At 28.5% G+C, this 27,013-nt stretch overlaps 3 protein-coding genes and 2 pseudogenes across 3 annotated transcripts in view; 3 read left to right on the top strand and 2 right to left on the bottom strand.

Annotated features, from left to right (window-relative positions):
- Positions 1–3,394: 3,394 nt before the first annotated feature.
- LOC101496884 (phospholipase A1-Igamma3, chloroplastic) lies at positions 3,395–7,606 on the bottom strand. The gene is made up of 2 exons (XM_004505568.4): positions 6,923–7,606; positions 3,395–4,496 (listed from the first exon to the last, which is right to left on the bottom strand). Exons 1-2 carry the CDS (start codon positions 7,551–7,553, stop codon positions 3,577–3,579), a joined length of 1,551 nt encoding a protein of 516 aa, XP_004505625.1. The 5' UTR covers positions 7,554–7,606; the 3' UTR covers positions 3,395–3,576.
- A 2,206-nt stretch (positions 7,607–9,812) lies between these two features.
- LOC101502376 (cellulose synthase-like protein D2) lies at positions 9,813–11,868 on the top strand (annotated as a pseudogene).
- Positions 11,181–11,868, top strand: LOC105851066 (cellulose synthase-like protein D3; annotated as a pseudogene).
- An 11,493-nt stretch (positions 11,869–23,361) lies between these two features.
- On the top strand, positions 23,362–25,288 carry LOC101496560 (cinnamoyl-CoA reductase CAD2). The gene is made up of 6 exons (XM_004505567.4): positions 23,362–23,623; positions 23,713–23,882; positions 23,963–24,154; positions 24,260–24,422; positions 24,557–24,743; positions 24,862–25,288. Exons 1-6 carry the CDS (start codon positions 23,503–23,505, stop codon positions 25,004–25,006), a joined length of 978 nt encoding a protein of 325 aa, XP_004505624.1. The 5' UTR covers positions 23,362–23,502; the 3' UTR covers positions 25,007–25,288.
- Positions 25,289–26,072: 784 nt separating this feature from the next.
- LOC101502046 (uncharacterized) overlaps positions 26,073–27,013 on the bottom strand; it is a 3,751-nt gene continuing 2,810 nt past the window's right edge. Inside the window, exons 5-6 of the mRNA XM_073370433.1 lie at positions 26,988–27,013; positions 26,073–26,884 (exon numbers count right to left, since the gene is read on the bottom strand). The exon at positions 26,988–27,013 is cut by the window's right edge and continues 22 nt beyond it. Coding sequence (XP_073226534.1) covers positions 26,471–26,884; positions 26,988–27,013 — 440 coding nt within the window. The 3' untranslated portion in view covers positions 26,073–26,470. The remainder of the gene's footprint in view (positions 26,885–26,987) is intronic.

The following is a 27,013-nucleotide window of genomic DNA, read 5'->3' as shown; positions in this document are numbered from 1 at the left end:
AAAGAGTGTGTCTATATATATATATATATATATATATATATATATATATATAATTGTTGGATTGAATAGATTAACGATTCAAATTAAACAATATTTTGTTTATTATTGCACATACTTTTTGTTTTCTCTCTATTATTAATCTTCATCACAATCTTATGAAAAAAAACTCCATACCTATTTTTCTTTGACGATAAAAGACTAAGATTGAAAAAAAGTTATATGATCTTTTTAAGTGGTAATATGATATTTAAATTACTTTTATTTTTGATTATTCATATATTGTTGTATGATCTAGATTTAATCATTTCGCTTTTCGTCGTGTAATTAGTATAAAAAATTATCTTTTACTATGGTTTTTGAAGTTATCCACCGACTCAAAAAATATTAGATAGTATTAAATACATACATTATTTTCACTTTAATTAATGTATATACCTCATCTTTCTCTTGCAATATATATGTTCTATGACTCCTTATTCATGTACGTGTTCATTATTCATGCGTTAACTGTGCAAGATTTATATGTTTTTGTAGCTTGACTGGGATGGGATGACTTGTGTTCATTTTGCAAACGTTTTTTTCATGCTTGTGTTGATTGTGGAAAGTGTCGAGGTAATGAGGGAAACCACAAAAAAGACAGGGCACATGCTCTAACATTAACTCACTTGGGATTCTCTCAAAAAATCACATGGACCAGCTTACTGATTATTGAGTCAGGGGCTACCCTTGCCCATAAACTTTATGCATTGCCATTGAGGAGCACTTTTATGGGTAACTAATAAATGATTGTTTTTTTTACAATGGTATGGTTATGCTAACAAGTACCTATAGTGTACTTGTTCATATATAAATTTTGTATTGGAGATAATAAACTTTGAACTTTAAAAAATTCAATACATAATTTATAATACACTTTTGAATAAAATTTAATACATAATTTATAATACACTTTTGGATGTAATATTTCTATTTTTAAATGTTTACCAATTGCATTTGAGATTGAGGCACTTTTCAATGTAATATTTCTATCTCACGTTAGAAAGAGATTTGTTATACAGGTTTGCCTTAGACCTCTAAATCTAATTGGATCAATCTCAGATGCATCTCTATAATCTCTATCAACTATGTTTATGTTTCATCTTTTTTATTCAATATGAGTCTTAGAAATTTGTTAATGTTTCTCTTACATTCACTACTTATTTTTAATGTATAGTATGATAATTTAAAATATTTAAGAAGTATAAAAGTATTATTAATTAAATTAAAGTGATATTAAAAATTAATTAAACTCTCTTAATTATAACTAAAAGATCAAACTCTCACGATCGAACACCTCATAACACAAATTGATATAATAATATTATATTTTTTTTCTTCTAAAAAGTACAAGAGAAACTCACAACATATCATGTTCCAACATATTAAATATTCATTCAACAATCATTTTTAATTTTTTATTTCTTAAGACAACTAGATTTTGAATTTGTACAATGCACAGGTAAATTATATTATAAGCAATAAAGTTTTCTATTATTTTATAAAGTAGTATTATTTTAAAAAAAAATATAACATTAATAGAAAATGTAAACATATAAAAAATGTGATGGTTAGTAAATGGAAATAGAAACATATATATGGTCGATTTGTTACACATTATTAAATAAAATTATTTTAAACTTAAACGATTTTTAAAAAGTAGATTTTGTTATATGTTTGTTAACTATAATTAAAGAAATTTTTTTTTTAACAAAAAATGGTTATGAAAAAATATTCTTGAGAAGTCATTCAATTTTATCTCATTCGAAGCAATTTTGTATATGTATATTTAAAAAAAAAACTCATTTTTTAGAAAAAGATAAAAAAATTAAAATTAATTATTTAAAAAAAAAACTATTTTCAACAAAATTTACTTAAATATTTTTTAAAATATAATTTTTAATTTTTTTAACAAACAGATTAAGAGTCCGTTTGTTACATATATTTTTAAAAATTAATGACTTATTTTGTTACAGTTTCTTTAAATAAATAAAAAATCAAAATTTAAAATAATTTGAAACTGATTCACATAAGGAAGATATTTTCAGTAATTTATCTTAAAATATTTTCCTTTATAAATAATTCTTTTTTTAAAATTGATTTTGGTTATAATAGACAAACACAAAAAAGTTTATATTTTTTAAAAAACATTTAACAAAGAATATCTATATTATGAAATGTCAAAATAAGTTTTTATAATCTTTAACTATCAGACACTAAAAGTCTTAAAAGTTATCATTTAAAAAATATCGTTTTTTTCATAGAAAAACTCTAACAATCATGATCATAATTGTAAGAACTGAATAGAACAACATATCAACAGTATGATAGTGTTTTTTAGATATTTTATACAATAGAAAATTTATATATAACACAAATTGAACTATACTTTTAAATTGTGTAGAATATACAACTAGAAAAATTATATAATTGTTTTTTTTAATCAATATAATTATTTTTATTAGTGATGCAAAATACCAAAAAATTTATACTAATGAAAGACCATACCACTTATTTCTCACGTGAAAGAATGTTAAAAGTCAAACAAAACAAAAAGAATTACATTTCATGCAAAATTAAAGGATATAAATAGTAAAAAAATTAAAATACCTAAAAATAATAGTAATAATAATTTTATTCTTAATGCGAGAAAGATAGATGAGGAGGACATTTAGTTCAAGATAAATATTGGGAGTAGTGGACTTTTTATTTTTTAGTTTTTGTAATTTCATAATTTTAGCCATAATTTATGGGGAATTTTCTTCCTCAATTAGCAAATCACTTTAATTTATAGAGAAGATAAAAATATGGGTTAGATTAACTTTAAATAAAAAATAGTAGGTTTCATAAAAAAAAATATTAGTAATAATATTAATTTTCTATGTGAGTAAGAAATATTAAGAGTACAGATAATTTAAGATAAATATGTAGGAGTAGTAGACATATATTTTTATAATTTTATAGTTTTATCTATAATTTTGGAGAGAAATTTTTATTCAACTAATCAGCTTTTATTGATTAGATATATTTTTTATGAAAAGAAACACATTTCAAATACTTTATTTTATGCACCTTAATTTTTTAAATAAATAATCTTTTCCACAACTTTGAAATTATATTAAATTTTTATTTTATTTTCTAAAGTATACATTTTTTGACAAAAGAAAAATGATTTTAACAGTGGAGAGAAAACACATCTAATTCAACGAAAACTAATTTTATGAGTATAACAAATATACACCGACAATATAAAATAATTTTATATGATTAACAAGAAATTATTATTAAATTATATTATTTCATACCACTAATTTTAGAATATCTTTGTGACTTAATAGAATACAAAAGATCGATTAAATGTTGGTATAAAATTATTTTATATAAATAATGTATTTTTTTTCTCAATTTATATTTTCACGTCTTACCCTTTAAGTCCTTTCGACAATTCTTCAAGAGATAAACTTTATTTCTCTAAATCTATACATAAATACATAGACATATACTACACTGTATATTAGTTGTAGATTGTATCTTTTCATATCAATTGGTTTCTGATTGGAGATTAGGAGAAACATGATTATTAAGCACTAACCGAAGATGATGTGCGGTATCCGGTGGATGAGCTTCCAATCTAGGTCGTTCTGGCAAAATCCACCGTCCATCACCACTTCTCACCATCCCTTTATTTTCATCTTGTCGCCAATGCGGAGGTACACCGTACTCACTCCTTAGAAAATCACAGCTCTTATTAACAAGCGCAATATCCCTTTCTGATACCAATCTAAATTTTTTCTCTTTACCATGATACCCATCCATCAAATGCAAAAGTAACTCTAAATTATGTGCACAACCTATATCACCATTTTCCTTCAAAAAAGGACTTTTCCTATGATCCAATGCAATTTCAGTTCCAACATGTGCATAACTCCAAGGAAAAGACAAATTATCTTCTATATACTTTTGAAATTTTAATTTTTCATTAGTTAATATCCCTGGCACGGTTGGAACCATATCATGAATATTTATTACCCTTAAAACTTTAACACCAAGTTCCTCACACCTTTCTTTAAATTTTAAATTCCCAACTCTGGGGCCCGCAAAGGAATAAACTGTTACGGGGATGTTAATTTTATCGTTACCGTTATTAACAACGTTTAGTTTTAATTCGGTTATGTCGTAAGCGCTTAATATAGCTAAGGCAGCTCCGAGACTGTGTCCTGTGATTGTAATGCTGATTTGTTCGTCTTGATAGTATTGAATGAGACGCATTATTTCTGAGAGTACTTGTTCACGAGCTGAGAATGAACAATAACCGCATGAATCTTCTTTTTTCGTGTATAAGTCGTAGAAGCCTGATTCTACCTTGATTGTTGGGTCGTTTTTGAAATTTGCTGCGCGTAGAATGTCTTTTAAGTCGTATATCCATTCTATGTATGTCACCGTGCCCCTCCATGCAATAACTATTTACAAAAAACACTATAGTTATTTATTTAAATACAATAAAAAATTTAAATATCAATTCAACTAACAAATATCGATATTGTTATATTGAATTTGTCTCAAATTTGAATTCAAAATATATATAATAAAAAATTCAATTAAAAAATTCGAACTACAATAAAAAAATTATATATGATATATACAATATATCATTGTTAATATTTTTATTACAGGTCACCATATTATGTAAATACAACTCAATTAATAATCAAAATTTTTGTTTTAGAAAATATGGTAAATACAATTCAATTAATAATCAGAATTTTTGTTTTAGATAAGCAAAGTTAATAATAACAACTAGACATTGATATATAAAGTGATATATAAAGTGTGTGAATCTAAATTGTGTTTCTTTTTACAGCTTCTTTTTGTTTTAAAAGACTGTTGTATAAGTGGTTAAGTTTATATTAGATTTACTTTTACTAAAGGACTAATAAGAAGAAGAAAAAGATCCACTAATGGATATAAGAGGAAGAAGAAAAAACCACACAATAAAAGACTACTTACTGCCTTTAAATATTGTAATAAATATTTCATTAAAATAATATTTTTTGTTTGTAATTTTATAGTAATATTTATTTTAAGTGTGTAAACATGGTAGATCAATCTTACGTAATATCTTCATTTATTTATTTATTTTTATATAATTAATTACTTTTATATTTAGTGTTTATCTTTTATTTTTCATAAATTCTGATCAGTTAATTCTATTGGAAGTATATCAAATATTAAATATAAATATTTCTTTTTGCAGATATTCAAATCTAATTTTATTATAAGAGTCTAACTACTCCTTCTAACCTCTATTGGTATTTTAAGGTTTTATTACTAGCTCTCATAAAAAAATTGTTTTATTACTAACTATCGCTCTTATTTACGAAAAATAAAATTATTACGAACTATTTCTAATAAATAATGTTACTAAAACACAAAAATTGACTAAAAATGGAATGTAAATATAATATTATATTTAGAGCTATGTTTTAATTTTTATAGAATATTAAAATGTTGTACTTATATTCTATTTTATGTTTTATTTTATGTTCTAATCTTAAAGTTATATGTTTACTCTTTCACGAAGAAACTTTAGTTTTAGCAAACTTTTTTATACGAATCGAAAGCTTAACTAATTGTTTATCTTTAAACAATAATTATAATGAGACAAGGACTTAAATCTGCGAGCGAGACTGCGACCAACTAAAAAACGTGAGGTGGCTACAAGTCGTTTTCTTTAAATCTAAAGATTTTAAAACTGATTTTTATAGAATAATTTTCATAATAAATCATTTGAATGATAAATGTGATTGAAATAGTCCGTCATAAAGACTTATTTTAAGTATTTTATTTATTTGCTACAATTTATTTTTTGAATAATAATATTTCAAAAAATAATTAAGATGAGAAATTATTTTAAGGAAGTTATCATTTTATTTTGAGAGTTATTTTTTTTATCAAGTTAAATATCTAATGACGTTGTAAAAGAATATCTTTAATAATGAATTTGTTTGTTTAGGATTTTTTTTAAATAATTTTATAATACCTTATCTTTTTGTTATAATATTCTTTTTAATTTTTTTTAAAAAATAAACTTTAAATGAAAAATTAGTTTAAATAATTTATCTTAAAATATCATTTAAGCATTTCAGCTATTTACTACACCGTTTTTTGGATACTAAAATTTTAAAAAAATAATTAAAATGAAAAACTATTTTGAGAAACTCTTCATAAAAAATCATTTTTGAAAGATATATTTAAAAAAAAAATGATTTTTATCATATTAAAATATATAATAATGAATATCTAAGTTATTGAATGATAAAATTATTTTTTAATCACTAACAAATGACTAAAAACAATATTTAATATTTTTAAGTAAGTTCTCATCAAAATATACAGTTAAAATCATTTTTTAAAGTTTTTAAACAAATGAATTCAATGAATATTTAATTAAATTATTGAATGTCAAAATTATTAATTTTTTTTAATTTGTAACAAATGAGTTTAAAAATAACTTTTATTATTTTGAGTAAACTCTCATAAAAATTATTTTAAAAAATATAAAGTTAAAATCCTTTTTATTTATTTATAAATCTAATCCAATGACCATTTAATTTTCAATCTCAAGCATACATCAATATTTAATTTATTGTATGTTTGTAATTTATAACTAGTTTTTTTTATCAACTCAGTTGTATGTGAACATAAATTATTTTTTATGAATGACTTACCATAATAGATATAGTGGTGATATGAAAATAATTGAAAGATAATTCTGTAATAAAGATGATTAGTAACTTTTTATTAAACTCATTTTGAATTAAAAATAATCTTACTCAAAATATTTTTAAATTTTGTAAAACAATATATTTGATATGAGATATGTTACCTATGTCGCGGCGTCCTAACCGTTTGATCTCTTGGAGGTTAGTGGCAACAGCAACATATCCCATCCAGTTAGCATGTGGGCTCCACACAGTGGAAAGTTTAGATTTGTGGAAGAAATTAGGAAGGTTGATGTTTGATGTTGCGTAGAGGTAGCGCGTGATGGTGTATCCACTCACTGTATTTTCTCCCATCTCCACTTTCTCGAAGAAATCCGCTGGATGGTATTTGCAAGTTCCACAGTATTTTGAGTGTGGATCGAAGTCGAATGAATCATAGCACGCTTGTGCTAGTTCACCGTATCGTATTATTTCTCTCCGTAGGTTTGGGTTCATTGGATCTAATAAACCTTCCCAATTGTTCATTCCTTGAATTTCCTTCCATACATCGCTCAATGATGATTCTAACATGAGATCGCCATCTCGTTCTTCTTCTTGTTTTAATTCGTCCAATATGGAAGAGGGATTACAAGAAGAAGAAGAAGAAGAGCATTTGAGGAATGTTATTGGTGATGAATTAGGGTTTTTTGAAAGGAATAGGATTTTTGATTTTTGGTGCGTGGATTTTGAAAATAGAGATTGGGAAGGGGAAAGATAATGGTTTAGGTTGTGGAGTGCGGGTACAATAGAAGCCATACGAGGACTTGTGAAGCACTGTTTGATCTTTTTGTGGGAGATGACTGTGTAAGGAAATGAAGCAATAATAAGTGTTAGGAAGATATTCAATACCTATATATATAGGATTCCATTTCAATTTTCCACAATGTGAATGTGACCTACCGTATTTAATTTTAAAGTTAAAATATTGATACATTTGATTTAAATTTTATATTATCAAAGTGTACGAGGTGTATGGATATCGATAATTTTTCATATTATCAAGGGTGGATATTGCTTTAACAAATATATGGCAAGCAATCATTATTTGTAAATTGTAGAACTTAATTCTCAAAGGGCTAATGTTCAAGTAGTTTTATGATCTTAATGAATGATATCTTAATAATTAATGATAAACTCTTTAAAATAGTTATTCCATACAGGAAAAATTCATAATTTGTGTAAGCTGAATCATCAAAGTTACAAAATTTGTAGGATCTCGAAATATTAATTATATATTATTAATACGATTCAATAATAGAATTCAATGTTTTCATACAAGTTGCAAATTGTTTAAGACTGATATGCTTACATGCCATACAGTTTTTTAACCGAACTTCGTGATTTTGTTCTGCAATGTTTGGATATTTAAAGTGAGTGGCGGTCGTTTAACATGTGCTACATGTTACACTATAATATATTTGTTTAGAGTTGATCTCTTTGGTTTAAATATAACTTTCATATTTTACTTTTTATTTATTTTAGTCTTTTATTTTTTATTTATTTTAGTCTTTTATTTTTTATTATTAATTTTTATCTTTTATATTTTATATGTGATGTCTTTTTAATCTTTGTCACAATAAAAAAACTATAACAACATCTAATCATTTCAATCCCTTGTAACAATATTCAATATGTTTATTTAAAAAAAAATTCATTTAATTCAATGTTAGACTTGCAATTGAAAAAATTCACGATTTGAAATATATGTAAATTCTTTGAAATAAAAGTCAGTTATTAAAGTTCTTGTTATTTTCATCTCAAATTTGTTAAAGTTGTATTAACTTTACAATTATTTAAGAATATACTTCAATAATCCATGACAATAATTATATAATTGTTTAAAATAAAAGAATGACATTTATTATTTATAAAAAATAAAGAACGAAAATAAATTAATAAAGAAAAAAAATCAAAACAAATATTTAATAATTAATGAAAGATAAAAAAAACAAAATCATATTTAAGCCAAAACTTTTTAAAATTGTTAAGGAACCTCTTAGTAAGATTTCTTATCTAAGAGCAACGATCTATTTGAAGAGCCTTTAGTGTATATATTAACTAATAGTTGATGTCTCCTATATAAGTGAGCGTTTTTTAGATCTTTTGTTATGCTCTAAAAGCATCTTCATTAATGCAACTCATCTTAGATGGGATTCATTAAAATCAACTCACTTTCTCTTTATGATTTTCATTCAATAATAATGAGTTTTCAAAACATTTTTAGGAAAGAAATTGCTAACTAGTTTCATTAAAAATTTAAATGTAAAAATTAAAATTTTAAAAGTTGTATAATTCATATTTGAAAATAATAAAAAATAAAAAATTTCACTTAAAAATTATTTTTATTTCATTTTTATTTTTTAACAAGTGTTTTACCTCAAGACACATGTTAGTATCACTTTTTTGGAAATCCACATCTAAAAGTTTCTATCATTTATATAAATTGAATTGGATTCTGGTTATGGACCACTGTTTTGTAGAAATATGATGACTCCATTAACTCTATGGTGCCCACTAGTTAAGGACGAATGAAAAAGTCCAGACCAGACGTGGTGTGCCTAATGCCTTGGGGAGCAACTTTCCCTATCATACATACATCTATAACTAACGCATATATTATGCTATTATGCTGAGTTAAACTACATTTTTAAATAAATTATATGTATAGTTAAGCGGGAATGAGTTGGGGGCATTCATGGATATATATATATATATTTTTTTTAACTATTTGATTTTGAATGGAAGGAGAATCTAATAATTTATAGGGTTAAATAAAATTTTATTTTTAGTTCCTAGAAATTTTTTTAACCTTTTTAATTTTTCAAAAATCTTTTTATTCACTTTTAGTCTCTATTTTAATTTTGTTGTAAAAAAGTAATATTTTTAGTCTTTAAAAAAATATCTATAAAATAAAAATAGAAATTAAATAGTATATACAATTTTTTAAGAAATATACTGAAATTATTGTAATTTTATAAAAATTAAAAACATATTTAACTTTAATTTACGATTTAACTAAAAGACAGTAAAGTTTGACTAAAATTATTTTGACCAAGGTGCGCAGACTTATTTGATGAATAATATTTTGCAGGTGATGTTGAAACCTCCAAGTGATGAACCTCAACTTGGAAGTGCAGATGATACAAATCTTTTTGACACGACTGGTGTTGATATCCGTCTCCCTCTTCTTGTTTACGTTTCTAGAGAGAAACGTCCAGGCTATGATCACAACAAAAAAGCTGGGGCCATGAATGCATTGGTTAGAGCCTCAGCCATCATGTCCAATGGTCCTTTTATACTCAATCTTGACTGTGACCACTATATCTACAACTCCAAGGCAATGAGGGAAGGCATGTGCTTTATGATGGATCATGGTGGTGACCGCCTCTGCTATGTCCAGTTCCCTCAAAGGTTTGAGGGGATTGATCCCCCTGATAGATATGCTAATCAAACACTGTCTTTTTTGATGTTAACATGAGAGCCCTTGATGGACTTCAAGGGCCAATCAATATAGGAACTGGATGTCTTTTTAGAAGGGTCGCCCTTTATGGTTTTGACCCTCCACAATCCAAAGAGTACCACACACCTTGGTCTTGGTTTAGGTGTTGTTTTGGGCGTAAGCATTTCAGCAATTTGGAAGAGAATCTGGCACTAAAGATGGGTGACTCAAACGATGAAGAGATGAACCTTTCATGCTCCCCTAAGAAATTTGGGAACTCAAGTTTCTTTATTGACTCGATCCCAGTGGCAGAGTTCCAAGGTAGGCCACTTGCTGATCAACTTGCTGTGAAAAATGGACGCCGTCCGGGTGCTCTCACCATACCACGTGAGCTTCTTGATGTTTCGACGGTTGCAGAAGCCGTCAGTTTGATCTCATGTTGGTATGAGGACAAGACTAAGTGGGGACAACATGTTGGATGGATCTATGGATCAGCTACTGAAGATGTGGTCACTGGTTATAGGATGCATAATAGAGGATGGAAATCGGTTTACTGTGTGACGGAACGTGATGCCTTCCGTGGAACTGCTCCCATCAATCTCACCGATAGGCTGCATCAGGCTCTTAGATGGGCTACTGGCTCAGTTGAGATATTCTTCTCCAGAAACAATGCATTGCTTGCCAACCCAAAAATGAACATTCTTCAAATGATCGTATACCTTAATGTTGGAATTTACCCGTTCACTTCATTTTTTCTTATCGTCTACTGCTTCCTTCCTACACTCTCCCTCTTTTCAGGACAATTCATCGTTCAAACACTCAATGTCAATTTTCTTTTTTACCTTTTGGCTATTACCGTGACCCTGCATTCTCGCTGTGTCTGAGATTATGTGGTCAGAAACTGAGTTGGATGAATGGTGGAAAAATGAGCAGTTTTGGCCCTGACCCTGTACATTCTCGCTGTGTCTGAGATTATGTGGTCAGAAATTGAGTTGGATGAATGGTGAAAAAATGAGCAGTTTTGGTTGATCGAAGGTACAAGTGCTCATCTAGCTAGTGTTGTACAAGGTTTACTCAAAGTCGTAGGCATTGAAATCTCATTTACATTGACTTCGAAATCAGGTGGTGATGACGTGGACAATGAGTTTCCTGATTTCTATGTTGTGAAATGGCCATACCTTATGATACTGCCCATCACAATTATGATGGTTAACATAATAGCAATAGCTGTTGGCGTTAACAGAACCATTTACAGTACAGTACCACAGTGGAGTCGTTTATTAGGTGGTGTTTTCTTCAGCTTTTGGGTGTTGAGTCATCTGTACCCTTCTGCAAAAGGTTTGATTGGAAGAAGAGGGAAGACACATACCGTTGTTTTTTTATGGTCAGGTCTAATAGCAATCATAATATCACTCATTTGGTGGCTATCAATCCGCCCCGCTGGTACCGACCAAATAGGTTCATTCCAATTTCCATGATGGGTTGGTACCTTCATTCTTTTTGTGAGATTATTAACTATGTGATATAGCAGTGAATGTACTTAAGTTTACTCTGTTTAGTTTACTTGTGAATTTTATTCCCAAAGTTGGTTGATGGTGAGACAATGTCCAAGGAATATTATTAGCTTACTACTGACTCATGTGTTCTGTATTCTGTTCAAATCTGTGTGCTCAAGCTATCTCAATTAAGAAATCTTATCTGATCACTATTATCATTATTCATAAATCCAAGTAATATGATCACTCTTTTTACAATGACACAATGTATACTACACCCAATTAATTAAAATAATTTTAAATGGAAATTTTATTAACATTTGAATGAGTTAACGCTAAATTTTGAACAAAATAAAATTAGATTTTAGCCGTTGAAGTTTTATAAAATATTTCGCTGAGAGTCGAATGCAAAAATTGGTTGGTTTTCAGCCGTTGTTGGTAAGTTGACAGGATTACATTAGTTGACGTTGGTCTTGATAAGATTAGATTTGTCGAAATTAACCCATTCGAAGGGTGAAAGATAGCTTAATAGCTAAATGCAAAAGTCTAACAATGATACGATTGATTGATCAAACTAGTATGTTGTTGGGCTGGGTTCGTATGATGATGGAAAGACGTTAATAATAGGGAAAGTTGTTATCGCTGTTGTCTTGTTGACCAAAGTGAAAAAGAGCTATTGGAGCTTGAAAATTCACATCATGAAAAAGCATGCCTAAATTTGATAAGTTTGTGGTTGGTTAATAATTTAACAATATGCAACTAAGAATTTAAGTTCAGTATTTTTGGTATATCCTTTATGGTAAGTCTAATTTGCGGAATTGGATCATCTCAAACAATATGTAAAAAGTTAGGTCTATTATTATAATTACAATTTTGCTTTAAGTTTGTAATCAATTAAGATATTATTTCTATAAAATATTTTTACCGTTATCAAATTAGAGTGTTATTTTTAATTACACACAAGTCTATAAAGTATTTTTACTATTATCAAATTAGAGTGGGACGATAAATGAATCATCTCATTTAATTACGTCTAATTGTTATAAGACGGATTTTTCTATTTTAATATATATTACTGGAAACAATAATCAAATATAACTAACACATTTTAAATATTCACTCTGAAAAATCTTTCAAACTATGAGTATTATAATTTTTCTCAATTTAAAGATACATTTAAAGAATGTAGGGGCCATCACACTATTATTTTTATTAGATATAATATTAGTAACACTAGTTAGTTAAACTATTTAACTAATTTAACTAACTAATTAATGTGACTAATATTATATCTGATAATTTTCATTCCATAATCATCATCGTCTTCCCGTCGCGCTCTCCTTGTTTTCCTTATTCTTGGTATATGACATGTTTTTATATGTTGAATTGTGATTTTTTCTCCATGTAATGTGCACATAACTGCTTGTGGAAGTAATAGTAAAAAATGCATTTCATAATATTAAGCAAGACTTTTTTAGGAATCTATATTTTTCTTAGGAATCTATAAAAAAAAATTCTTATAAATTTAAGGTGATTTTTTAGTTTAAAATCTCTCATGTGAGTTATTTTATTCTTTCATCTTATTTAAATAAGTAGTTTTTCACATAATTTTTTTTTCTGTGTTTTATTTATAATTGTCATTTGAGTCTGATATTTAGTTTTGTTCGTCATTATAATATTTCATTATTTGTTTTTTCGTTTAAATATGGCGTTCACATAAACAATATACTCATTACATTGTTATCATACTTTATGAGATGTGAGAACATTTACTTAGATCCATTGAATTTTAATTAGTTAAAACTAGCGGCACCGATTTCTTTTCTTATGAAAATACAGTTATAGGGTCGCGAACATTCTATTTTTTTTTTCTCTTTAAACCATTTTTTAAAGAAATTTTTCTTTGAATCTTTGCAATGCAAGTCAGATACATTCTTCTCCTCTTCTAATACTCCAATTATAATGAATGAATATTACAATTGTTTTGTTCAAAATCAATCATGATATGGTATTGGATTTTTTGAAAGTTTAATAGAATGAAGATTATCAAAAATTAGTAATTCACCGCAACAATTAATCGTTAATATGAACAAATGATTGTCAATGATAGATGAAGAACCAATTAAACTAAATATATATGCGTTATATTACAAACATTATATCCATGACTGATTCACTTCAATTAATCACCAATCTAGACAACAAATTGACTGTGGTTGAGGAGAAGATCACAGTGCGTCAGAATATTTCATCGTCCATATACTATTCGGAGCTTAGATTGAAGAAAAGAACAAAAATGGAAGTCTTAATCATCCATGGGAAAATCACAATCAAGGATGGAAAAAGATGCACACGGCCCACATGATTGATTTTAATAAAAATTAGTCAAAGTCATTAGTTTTATCTAATTATCATATCATTTATCGTAATAATCAAATGAACATATCAAAGAGATCCTTACGCATAATTTAAACAACAACTTTGTGGATGTGATTCGACTCTTTACCAATTGAAGTAACATTTGTTGTCCCATAATCACTTACATTAGTCATTACTAAAGAGTATAAGTTAATTTGAACATCGTTCTAGAGGTAACTACATTTTGCAATGAATAGTACTAATATATTATAATATATTAAAATAGACTCCTAACAAATACTCTTTCACTTTTTATTTTATTTTATTCATGCAATTTCCTTCAGCACAATTTTTTACTTAAACACACATTTTTTTGCATATAATATTTTATAGAACTATTCATGTAACATTAGTTATAAATTACAATATATAAGTTATTTGACAACACATTGCTCTTCCATATAACGGTTTTTCATATGATTTTAGCTCTTAATTAATATGTTAAGTTATTTTATACGATTAGTCCCTAAGCAATTTGCATGATGCTTTCAACTTTTTTTCTTTTAAATAAACAAAAAGCGTAAGAATTTTTACATTTTAACGGTTTAAAGAATTTTTACATTTTAGCAGTTTTTCGTTTTTCATATATGCTTTGATATATTTGTGACATTTGGTCAAAATTCATAACTTTTTTGTTCAAATTGTGATATATGTTGAAAATTGTGGTATTTGTAGGATATGGAGCTCAGGGTGATGGAGCTGAGCTTTGGGTGATGGGGTGATGGTGGAGGTTAGGGTGCTGGAGCTGAGGGTGATGGAGCTGAGCTCAGGGCGACGAGTGTTGGTGGAGCTCAAGGTACTGGTGGAGCTCAGGGTGATGGAGCGAGCTCAGGGTGATGGAGCTCAGGTGATGAGGCTCAGGATGAATGATGAAACTCAAAGTGAGTGATGGAGCTCAGGTGATATTTCTTGGATCACTTTGACTTTTTAGTTTGGAATGTATCATGTATAGCTAGTCCTACAAAAGCAAACAAAAAGCAATGAGTAAATCTCCAAACTAAAATCTCATTACAGACCAATCGGGTATATCCAACGCAAATTGGGTATATCCAATGCACAAAGAAACAATATAGTAAAACATGATATAATATACCAGTATATCCAAACAGATACATATAAATAATAAAACCAAATATGCAAAATCAATCAGCAAATCTTGTGACAAGGGTACAAAGCACAATCAAGGGGTAAATCCTATCTGTACAACATGGATATAATATCACCAACAACAAAGCAAATCTCCAAACAGGTAACCGATGCACAAGAATATCAGTAAATCCAAACAATATCAGTAAAAATGGGATATAAGATATAATATACATCTCATAACTTACATCTCATAAGTCTCATTTTCATATTGCGGTTAAAATCAATTTATATTTATTGATATGCATTTGAGTTAGTTTTTTCCTTCAAAATCTAGGGATTTACGTGAACTCAATCCCCGTACAACATCAAAGATTCTTAAGAGACTTAGACACCACATCTCAACCCAAAACCTTAAGGCATTAGGTTTATGGGTCATTCTCCTTATATATCCAATAAGGCATTAGGTTTATGGGTCATTCTCCTTATATATCCAATATAGCCAAGGATTTTTAAGAGACTTAGACACCACATCTCAACCCAAAACCTTAAGGCATTAGGTTTATGGGTCATTCTCCTTATATATCCAATATAGCCAAGGATTTTTAAGAGACTTAGACACCACATCTCAACCCAAAACCTTAAGGCATTAGGTTTATGGGTCATTCTCCTTATATATCCAATATAGCCAAGGATTTTTAAGAGACTTAGACACCACATCTCAACCCAAAACCTTAAGGCATTAGGTTTATGGGTCATTCTCCTTGTATATCCAATATAGCCTCCATTCCTAGTCAATGTGGGACTAACCCATCTTATAATTGAATTCTAACAAATCTCCCCTCAATTATGAGTTCCCACCACTAGACTTGATCCAAGTTCGGAATGGGCTAAACATCAAGGATTCTTAAGAGACTTAGACACCACATCTCAACCCAAAACCTTAAGGCATTATGTTTTATGGGTCATTCTCCTTATATATATCCAATATAGCCTCCATTCCTAGTCAATGTGGGACTAACCACTCATAATTGAATTTCAATATAGCCTTCATTCCTAGCCTTAAGGTTTTGGGTTGAGATGTGGTGTCTAAGTCTCTTAAGAATCATTGATATTTAGCCATTCCGGATGTCGCGCTCCCCTAGACTCCCCAACAAGTGGTATCAGAGTCTGGCAGGGGAGCAAAAAGGACTTGAATCAAGTGGATCAAGTCTAGTGGTGGGAACTCATAATTGAGGGAGAGATTTGTTGGAATTCGATTATGAGTGGTTAGTCCCACATTGACTAGGAATGGAGGCTATATTGGATATATAAGGAGAATGACCCATAAAACCTAATGCCTTAAGGTTTTGGGTTGAGATGTGGTGTCTAAGTCTCTTAAGAATCATTGATGTTTAGCCCATTACAGATGTCGCAATAACTGTTTACAGAAAACACTATAGTTATTTAAATACAATATTATTAGATTGAACTTATCTCAAATTCGAATTCGAAATATATATAACAAAAAATTCAAACTACAACAAAAAAATTATATATGATATACACAATATATCATTGTTAATATTTTTATTACAGGTCACCGTATTATGTAAATACAACTCAATTAATAATCAAAATTTTTGTTTTAGATAAGCAAAGTTAATAATAACAACTAGACATTGATATATAAAGTGTGTGAATCTAAATTTTGTTTCTTTTTACAGCTCCTTTTTGTTTTAAAGACTGTTGTATAAGTGGTTAAGTTTATATTAGATTTACTTTTACTAAAGGACTAATAAGAAGAAGAAAAAGATCCACTAATGGATATAAGAGGAAGAAGAAAAAATCACACAATAAAAGACTACTTACTGCCTTTAAATATTGTAATAAATATTTCATTAAAATAATATTTTTTGTTTGTAATTTTATAGTAATATTTATTTTAAGTGTGTAAACATGGTAGATCAATCTTTCGTAATATCTTCATTTATTTATTTATTTTTATATAATTAATTACTTTTATATTTAATGTTTATCTTTTATTTTTCATAAATTCTGATCAGTTAATTCTATTGGAAGTGTATTAAATATTAAATATAAATATTTCTCTTGCAAATATTCAAATCTAATTTTATTATAAGACTCTAACTACTCCTTCTAACCTCTATTGGTATTTTAAGGTTTTATTACTAGCTCTCATAAAAAAATTGTTTTATAACGAACTATCGCTCTTATTTACGAAAAATAAAATTATTACGAACTATTTCTAATAAATAATGTTACTAAAACACAAAAATTGACTAAAAATGGAATGTAAATATAATATTATATTTAGAGCTATGTTTTAATTTTTATAGAATATTAAAATGTTGTACTTATATTCTATTTTATGTTTTATTTTATGTTCTAATCTTAAAGTTATATGTTTACTCTTTCACGAAGAAACTTTAGTTTTAGCAATTTTTTTATACGAATCGAAAGCTTAACTAATTGTTTATCTTTAAACAATAATTATAATGAGACAATGACTTAAATCTGCGAGACTGCGACCAACTAAAAAACGTGAGGTGGCTACAAGTCGTTTTCTTTTAATCTATTTAAAACTGATTTTTATAAAACAATTTTCATAATAAATCATTTGAATGATAAATGTGATTGAACTACATTTATAATTAACGCATATATTATGCTATAATGCCGAGTTAAACTACATTTTTAAATAAATTATATGTATAGTTAAGCGAGAATGAGTTGGGGGCATTCATAGATATTTTGTTTTCTTTAACTATTTGATTTTGAATGGAATGCGAATCTAATAATTTATGAGGTTAAATAAATTTTTTTTATAAAATTTTATTTTTAGTTCCTAAAAAAAATTCTAAATTTTTTAATTCTTCAAAAAATTTTTTATTCATTTTTAGTCTCTATTTTAATTTTTTTTATAAAAAAATAATATTTTTAGTCTTTAAAAAAATTTCTATAAAATCAAAATCAAAATAAAAAGGCTTAATTGCACTTTTGGTCCCCCTATTATAGGTGAAAATCGAAAGTAGTCCCCCATTTTGTTTGTCCCCAGTTTTAGTCCCCCAAACAGAATTTGAGTCCAAATCATGATGAGTTGTCATTTTTTCAATGACGTGTCAATAAAAGGGTGACGTGACAGACGCATATGTGGAATAAACTAATTATTATATTATTTCTGATTAAAAAATATCATTTATATTTTTAAAAACCATTATTATAATTGTGACAATATTTTTAAAAATACATTTTAATTGTTAAAATTAAGTTAAAAGAAAAACAGCCACAATTCAACAAAACCCTAAATCAAAATCTGAAGCAGAAGCATATGAACTAGCTTGAACCCTAAATCAAAAAACAACCCCAATTCAACAAAACTCCCCAGTTCAACCATTTTCTTTGTTACATATCATTAATTGAGCCACTTGAAATGAAACACCTCTTACAAATCCAACTCCATTTTTACAACATACCAGAGGAACTTGTTTCTCGCCTAACTGTTTCGGTATCAACATTTTCGAAACAGTAAAAGAATGATAAAGAATCATGAATCATTCATCTCAAGAAACCAACTATATTCTTTCTCTCATGATGCAAGTAACACTTCAACCCAGTTTGGGATCAATATTTTAAGGCAGCAAATGAAATAAAGAAACCAAGAAATGAATAGCCTACTTTGAGGCTTGAGGCATGCCTGAACCTTGGAATGGAGCAACCGACTCTCCGCCTAGACTTTTTCGTACCAAAAGAAAAACCTAGAAATAGCCATTTCTGCCTTGAAACACCCAACCAATAGCTGATTCTGAAGTTCCAAAGCATCCGAAACTCCTATTATTTGGCAATGTTTGTATCCGTTAGTTCTTTCCCCGTTTGTTTGTTTCTTATTCCAGCATTTGGTGTTGTATTCTTGCATGTGTCTTTATTTCTTCTTGTTTTCCCTGAATTATCCCATTCCTATGTGGCTTCATCTGCTCCTGTCTGTTTGGTTCATTCCTATCCGTTAGTTCATCTACGATTTGGGAGTTTTGTTGAATTGGAGCTGTTTTTTGATTTAGGGTTCAAGCTAGTTCATATGCTTCTACTTCAGATTTTGATTTAGGGTTTTGTTGAATTGGGGCTGCTTTTCTTTTAACTTAATTTTAACAATTAAATTGTATTTTTAAAAATATTGTCACAATTATAATAATGATTTTTAAAAATATAAATGATATTTTTTAATCGGAAGTAATATAATAATGAGTTTATTCCACATAAGCGTCTGCCACGTCACCCTTTTATTGACACGTCATTAAAAAATGACAACTCATCATGATTTGGACTCAAATTCTGTTTGGGGACTAAAACTGAGGACAAACAAAATGGGGGACTACTTTCGATTTTCACTTATAATAGGGGGACCAAAAATGCAATTAAGCCAAATAAAAATTAAATAATGTATACAATTTTTTACAGAACATACTAAAAATGTCATAATTTTATAAAAACTAAAAATATATTTAACTTTAATTTAAGATTTAACTGAAAGATAGTAAAGTCTGACTACAATTATTTTAACCACAATTCAAATTTAATTTTTTTAAAACTATACGGGGATATATAGTATGGTAAGAGGTCATTTTTATATAATTGTATATTTGTGTAGTCTACCGAAAATAGTTTTTGATGCCTAACTCTTTTGTATATGTCACAAAAATTACTTATATAATCGAGTTTAACTGTTTAATGTTTATATTGTTGTATAATCGGATTTCTTTTATGTAATAACTATATAATATATATATAATATTAAATTGCTTAGCTATATATTTTTATTCTTAGGGGTGTCATTCCCAAGCCTCGGCTATTCTAAGACTTTCTAAAACTCTTCTTTAAACCCTAAAACCCTTCTAAAACCCTATCTGCTGCAATGTCAAAATTACATATCTCTTCCAATTCTTCTTCTACCTCTACCGATGAATTTGAATCCCTTGAGTCTACCAAACTACGAAAACGTCATCCAAAAACCACATCTGCTGGGTCTGCTCAACAAGCTCTCGGCGCCACGATCCTCAATCCAAGAACCACAATCCTATCCCACGGCCCGGAATGCACTGAAGATTTTCTCTTTGAAACGGCTTCCTATGGTTATGACAGCGTTGTATGGCCAAAGGATGATGACACGCCAAAAGACCATTGAGGCCACTCACACGGAAACAGAAGATACCTTCCGCTGTTCTCATCCCGTATCGGTACAAAAGCCAATATTAATTTGTATTATAGTAATGTGTCCCCATTAATTCTGCTTCATTAGTTCATGCATTTTATAGTTTTGATTAGTAAGTTTTATCAATTTCAATAAAGTTTTATCTATCTTATAGTTGGTTTTTTTATAAAGTAGATTGAAATTTTGTAACTATATTATTCACTTACAATTTTTTTTTTGTTAATATATAATTGTTATATTTTTTTTTTCAAAGTCACCAACATGGGTTCTCTGACAATTGGCTTTCTTATAGAATCATTAGTTTCATTCGTATGCTTGCTCTTGTACTGTTTCTGGAATGGAGGATCACACACAAAAATACTGATGCAATTTGGTTATGGGGAATGTCTGTCATTTGTGAAATATGGATGACTTTCTTCTGGATTCTAAATCAACTACTAAGTTATAGGAAAAATATGGATGATATAGTATTGGATTTTTTTGAAAGTTTAATAGAATGAAGATTATCAAAAATTGGTAATTCACCGCAACAATTAATCGTTAATATGAACAAATGATTGTCAATGACAGAGGAAGAACTAATTAAACTAAATATATATGCTTTATATGACAAACATTATTATCCATGATTGATTCCCTTCAATTAATCACCAATCTAGACAACAAATTGGCAGTGGTTGAGGAAAAAATCACAATGCGTCAGAATATTTCATCGTCCATCTAAGATTCGGAGCTTAGATTGTAGAAAAGAACAGAAATGGAAGTCTTAATCATCCATGGAAAAATCACAATCAAGGATGGAAAAAGATGCACACGGCCCACATGATTGATTTTAATAAAAATTAGTCAAAGTCATTAGTTTTATCTAATTATCATTTCATTTCTCGTAATAATCAAATGGACATATCATAGAGATCCTTAATTTAATCGACGACTTCGACTCTTTACCAATTGAACTATTATTTGTTGTCCCATAGTCACTTTCATTAGTCATTACTAAAGAGTATAAGTTAATTTGAAAATCGTTCTAGAGGTAACTACGTTTTGCAATGAATAGTACTAATCTATTATAATATATTAAAATAAACTTCTAACAAATACTTTTTTACTTTTTATTTTATTTTATTCATGCAATTTCCTTTAGCACATTTTTTTACTTAAACACACATTTTTTTCATATAATATTTTGTATAACTATTCATGTGACAATAGTTACAAATTGAAATATATGAGTTATTTGACACTCATTGCTCCTCCATATAACAATTTTCATATGATTTTAACTCTCAAATAATATATTAAGTCATTTTAACAGTTTCTCAAGAAATACATACATACTATAATTAGTGGAAGTTATTTTATATGTTGAAATAGGAAGACAATCCATCAACTTTTTTTGCATGATGTTTTTAAACTTTTTTTCTTTTAGATAAACAAAAAAAAAACGTAAGAATTTTTACATTTTAACGGTTTTTCATATATACTTTGATATATTTGTGATCAATTGTCGAATATTCCCAAACCTCCGAAACCAAAAACTAAGTTGCATTCGAATCTTTCAAACTTCTGAAGCACAATTTTAATTTTTTTTTTAAACTTTCGAAATATAAAATTTCAAAAAATTTCGAAACTTTTGAAGAATCTGAAACTTTCGAAATGAAAAATTTCTATAAACTTTTGAAACTTTCGAACAATATGAAATATTCAAAGTAGGCAAAATCAAGGAATTTTTGAAACTTTTGAAATATGAAAAACTTCGAACATTCCAAATATTCGAAACTTTCTAAAATCTGATTTTTTTTTTTAATTTAAAATTTTTAAAATGTAATCATTATTTCAAAAGTTTGATTTTTAAAACCTTCAAAATTTCATTCATTTTGAACATTTGAAACTTTCAAATTTTCTGAAAAATTTTCATTTTGAAAGTTTCAGATTGTTCGAAAGATTCAAAAAATCTTGAAATTTCATATTTTGAATATCGAAAGTTTCGAAAATGTTTAAAAGTTTTAAAAATTGTGTTTTAGAAGTTTGAAAGATTCAAATAGAACTTACTTTTTTATTTCGAATGTTAGGGAAGATATGAAATTACTGGAATTTTTCTAAATTATCGGAAGAGTGAGTGAAAAAATGAGAGGTACAAAAATTCAAGTTTTTATATACAGTTAAAAAGATAAAATTGTCTTTTCATGTGATTTTAAAGTGACAAGTATAAATGGGGATGGGAGGAAAAAAAACTCTTAAATTAATTGCCTTATAAATGGTTCCTTCCATTCTCGCCACTCCTCCAACGTTTTTTCCTCACATTCACATTATTAGTAACTCCTAACAAAATTATACTCCCTTCAACTTAGTAAAATGGCATACTTTCGTAGCTATTAAAAATTATTTTAAGTGCATTTAATTTTTTTTAATTTCATGTGAAAAATATAACTATTAACTTACCTCTTATTATTATGATAATCCCAATAATATTAAGTAATTAATGCAAGAAATATTTGGAAATTTTTTATATATTTTATAAATTAATTTTTATTTATATTTAAAACTAATAAATATTATAATAAAATACATATTTAATTATTTTTTATGTAAAAATTAACTAATTATACAAACATAAAATAATTAATTATGTATAAAATTGAAAGCATCGTAGCACGTGCGAACTCTCCCTCCGCCCGTGCCACCAAGTACTGAAGACTCGGTCAAAAATGTAAACGGACTACATATAGGAATATAAAATGTTGTTTAATAAGCAATTTGGTTGGTGAGATTAAAAAACCACTACTAGTAGAAAATATGGGATGCTTGGACCTTTCCAATTGCAATTTGAATACGTGAATGAATGTGCATTAATTTAGAAAACATGGAATTCCATTGTCTGTACATGCTTTATTAATTATATATGTCCAATTAATACAAACTCAACTTTCCATGTAATGCTCTAAGTTTTTATTATTTAAATAAACAAAGACTTGTTTATATGAATCCTGTACTATTACTGTTGTAGAACAGTACTAACAAACAATCCTGTATTATTTTTTGGTAAGAAAGAGAAAGAGAATGAAGAGTGGCGAAGGAAAGGTGGTGTGTGTGACTGGTGCTTCAGGTTATATTGCTTCATGGGTTGTCAAGTTTCTCCTCCAACGTGGTTACACTGTTAGAGCCACTGTTCGTGACCCAAGTAATTAATATTCCTAATATTATGTTTCACTTATTTATTTCTATTCCAATACTTGATTCATTACTTATTTTATATAAATATATATATAGGTAATCCCAAAAAGGTTGACCACTTGCTTAAACTTGATGGAGCAAAGGAAAGGTTGCAACTGTTTAAGGCAGATCTACTAGAAGAAGGTTCCTTTGATTCTGTTATTCAAGGCTGTCATGGTGTCTTTCACACTGCTTCAGCTGTTCTTTTTGTTTTCGACGACCCTCAGGTTAGCTTCATTCTACTCAAAATTAACTAAACTACTTATGTGTTTTTAATGTTGTGTCTGTCTTTTTTTCTTTATTTCAGACACAGTTAATTGATCCTGCAGTGAAGGGAACTCTTAATGTTGTTAAGTCATGTGCAAAATCACCATCTGTCAAAAGGGTTGTTGTAACTTCTTCTATTGCCACAGCTTTATATAATGGAGCACCTCGAACTCCAGAAGTTGTAGTTGATGAGACATGGTTTTCAAATTCAGATTTCTTATGGGAACAAAAGGTACTATCTGTCATGTTCCCCTTTTCTTACTAATGAAATTTGAAGATAATTGCGAACGCTGCTTAATGTGAGTGTATGTTTGTGATTTTGATATATATATTCCAGATGTGGTATCAATATGCAAAGACTTCAGCTGAGGAAGTTGCCACCAAATTTCTAACAGAAAACAACATTGACTACGTTGTTATGAATCCAGCAGTGACAATAGGGCCTCTCTTGCAGCCAGAGCTTAATGGAAGTTCCAATTTAGTTCTTAACTTACTAAATGGTATTAGTTCTATTTGATGCTCAAGTTTTCTCTTTTTACAAACATTCCATAATATTTGTGGCCGCAATTGCGCACCACAATTTAGAACTATGATAAAAATATTCAAAGATGATTGACTCAAATGCTTGATGCAGGCTCAGAAACATTTATGAATGCTGCTTTTGGATGGGTGAATGTGAAGGATGTTGCAAATGCTCATATTGAAGCATATGAGGATGGTTCAGCTAGTGGAAGATATTGTTTGTGTGAAAGAGTGATACACTTTTCTGAACTTACAAACATTTTGCGTCGTATGTACCCAACACTACAAATTCCAGACAAGTAAGTTTCATTATTCAATTAATTGCAACGTTCTTCATATTTTATATTTATAAAATGTAGTTATTTTTGCTAAATTTTCTAACTAACATTTTGATTCTGTGAACTATGTTATGAACAGGTGTGCAGACGATAAGCCTTATATGCAAACATTCCAAGTCTCTAAAGAAAAGGCCAAGACATTAGGAATTGAATTTATTCCCTTGGAAGAGAGCCTCAAAGAAATAGTAGAAAGTTTCAAAGAAAAGAAGTTTGTTAGCTTATAGTTTCTGATATTTCATCGAGGAATATTGGTTGTAACTTTGGTTTCAGAAATTCTGCTTAAGGATGAGAGTTATTTATTGATGTGAAATAAGGCTTGTTACTGTGTCAAAACAAGCTGGTTCAAATTTGCTATTTACTCATGACTGTGCTTTGCAATCACAATTCTATGATAGAGTTGAATTAATGAAATTATAAATGCGTGTCTGCAAAAAATTGTGTACTTCCAGTCTTTTAATTCGTGTAATAGAGCCATAATGACAATAAAATTATAATAATTATGTGTCTGCACGTACTATTATTGAATGTACTTTCATAGTACTCAAGAGGATTTTAAAACCATCATAACTAGTATTAAAGCATGAGTTTTCAAATGACATTTTCTTACCCTTCTCTGACATAAACTAGATCAAGTGAAGTAGTCAGAGAGTTATACTTCCATTCAATCTATAACTTCATTGTAAATTAAATACTACCATTGAGTCAGAATTCTCCAACCGTACCTAATTATACTTCCATCTTTACCATTTTGAAATAAGGTTATTATCAGATTAAGTAGTTGGAGAATTATACTTTTATTTCATCTATAACTTCGTTTATATTAACATTCAACCCAATTTTATTATCTCACTTTTTTGTTGTTGTCAATTTTAGTTTCTCTAACTTGAATATGTCACCTTCTAAAATTTGTCTTAGGTCTTCAAATTTGATAGACCGTCCTTGTTATCATGTTTTGTGTTCAAATTAATAGTAGTCATATGTTGGCATTTTATCAAAAGATGTGATATTAGTTTAGCTAGCAATGGCATTAACTGATGTTTTTTATAAGAAATTTAAAATGTTAGTGGTTAATTTGATAATGGAAGGAAAAAGGTTAGAGGCATAGATCAAATCCCTAATATACTTTTTATTACTGTTTCGGTGTCTCAACCTAAACCACTGAACTAATCTTTAAGGGGCAACGTTAACTGAAATTCAATTCACCCAGCTGACAAACATGTACATTAGATTACTTAAAACTTTCAAGCAAAAGATGTATCAGCACCTGAATAAATTGACAACAGTTGGAAATTTAGCTTCAATGGAAACGTTATCATAAGAACTTATATGAGAAGAGTTTATTGATAAGCTCTTTAACAAGTTATTTATCCAAACACACCCTAGATATCATGCCTGCATACACATTACACTTTCATGTATTCATTTGGATGAATCTGCACCTGTGTAATCTACCAAGATTTTTATGAAATAATTGAACTCTCCAATTACCTGAACTTGGGACAGTGAGAATGTTGGCCTTATTTCTCTAAACATAGTACATATTACATGACAGATCCTAAACCACCGACAGATCTTAAACATGAAACACCTAAATCATCGTGCGCTGTCTTCACCTCAATTGTGTTAGGATATGCAATTCTTATGTTAGAACTCATGAACATGCATTCAGGTGATGAGTTAGTGAGTCATTAGTAAGTTTTCTCAGCACTTGAAGAAAGATGGCAATGCAAAGGGAAAACTGCTTTGCCATTCTGCCGAATCAACAATGGCGAGTTCCCAATGTCTCGGAACGGTGTTCGCTTTGGTGCTAGTAATCCACCTCTAATAGCAGCATGTGTTTTCCTTTCTCCATTCCTTAAAACCTCACTATGCTTGATGTTTTCTTTAACATTATTATTACTATTTTCCTTAGAGCTGCAAACTACTATTCGCTTCTCAAACTCATTTGGCGTGTCCAAGGGAATTGGTGAACTTTTGGTCTCCTTAACTATATTTTGTTCGTTTTTCAACCTTTCGAGGTCACCATGGAGCATCGAAAGTTTTACTTCAAGTTCATTTTTCTTACTTTCGGACGAAAGAGCTCTTTCTCTCCATTCTTGCACCTGTGTGAATGAGAACATAAGATTTATGGTAGTGTATGAAGTAGTATTACCTAACAAACAAAAACTTGAGATTAGATCTTTGAAGAATGAACTTTTTTCTTACAGCATTGTGTAGAGATTGGATTGGAG

Source organism: Cicer arietinum, chromosome 6, assembly GCF_000331145.2.
Source record: "Cicer arietinum cultivar CDC Frontier isolate Library 1 chromosome 6, Cicar.CDCFrontier_v2.0, whole genome shotgun sequence".
In the NCBI taxonomy this organism is placed as follows: Eukaryota; Viridiplantae; Streptophyta; class Magnoliopsida; order Fabales; family Fabaceae; genus Cicer; species Cicer arietinum.
This window is presented reverse-complemented; position numbering and strand designations above follow the sequence as displayed.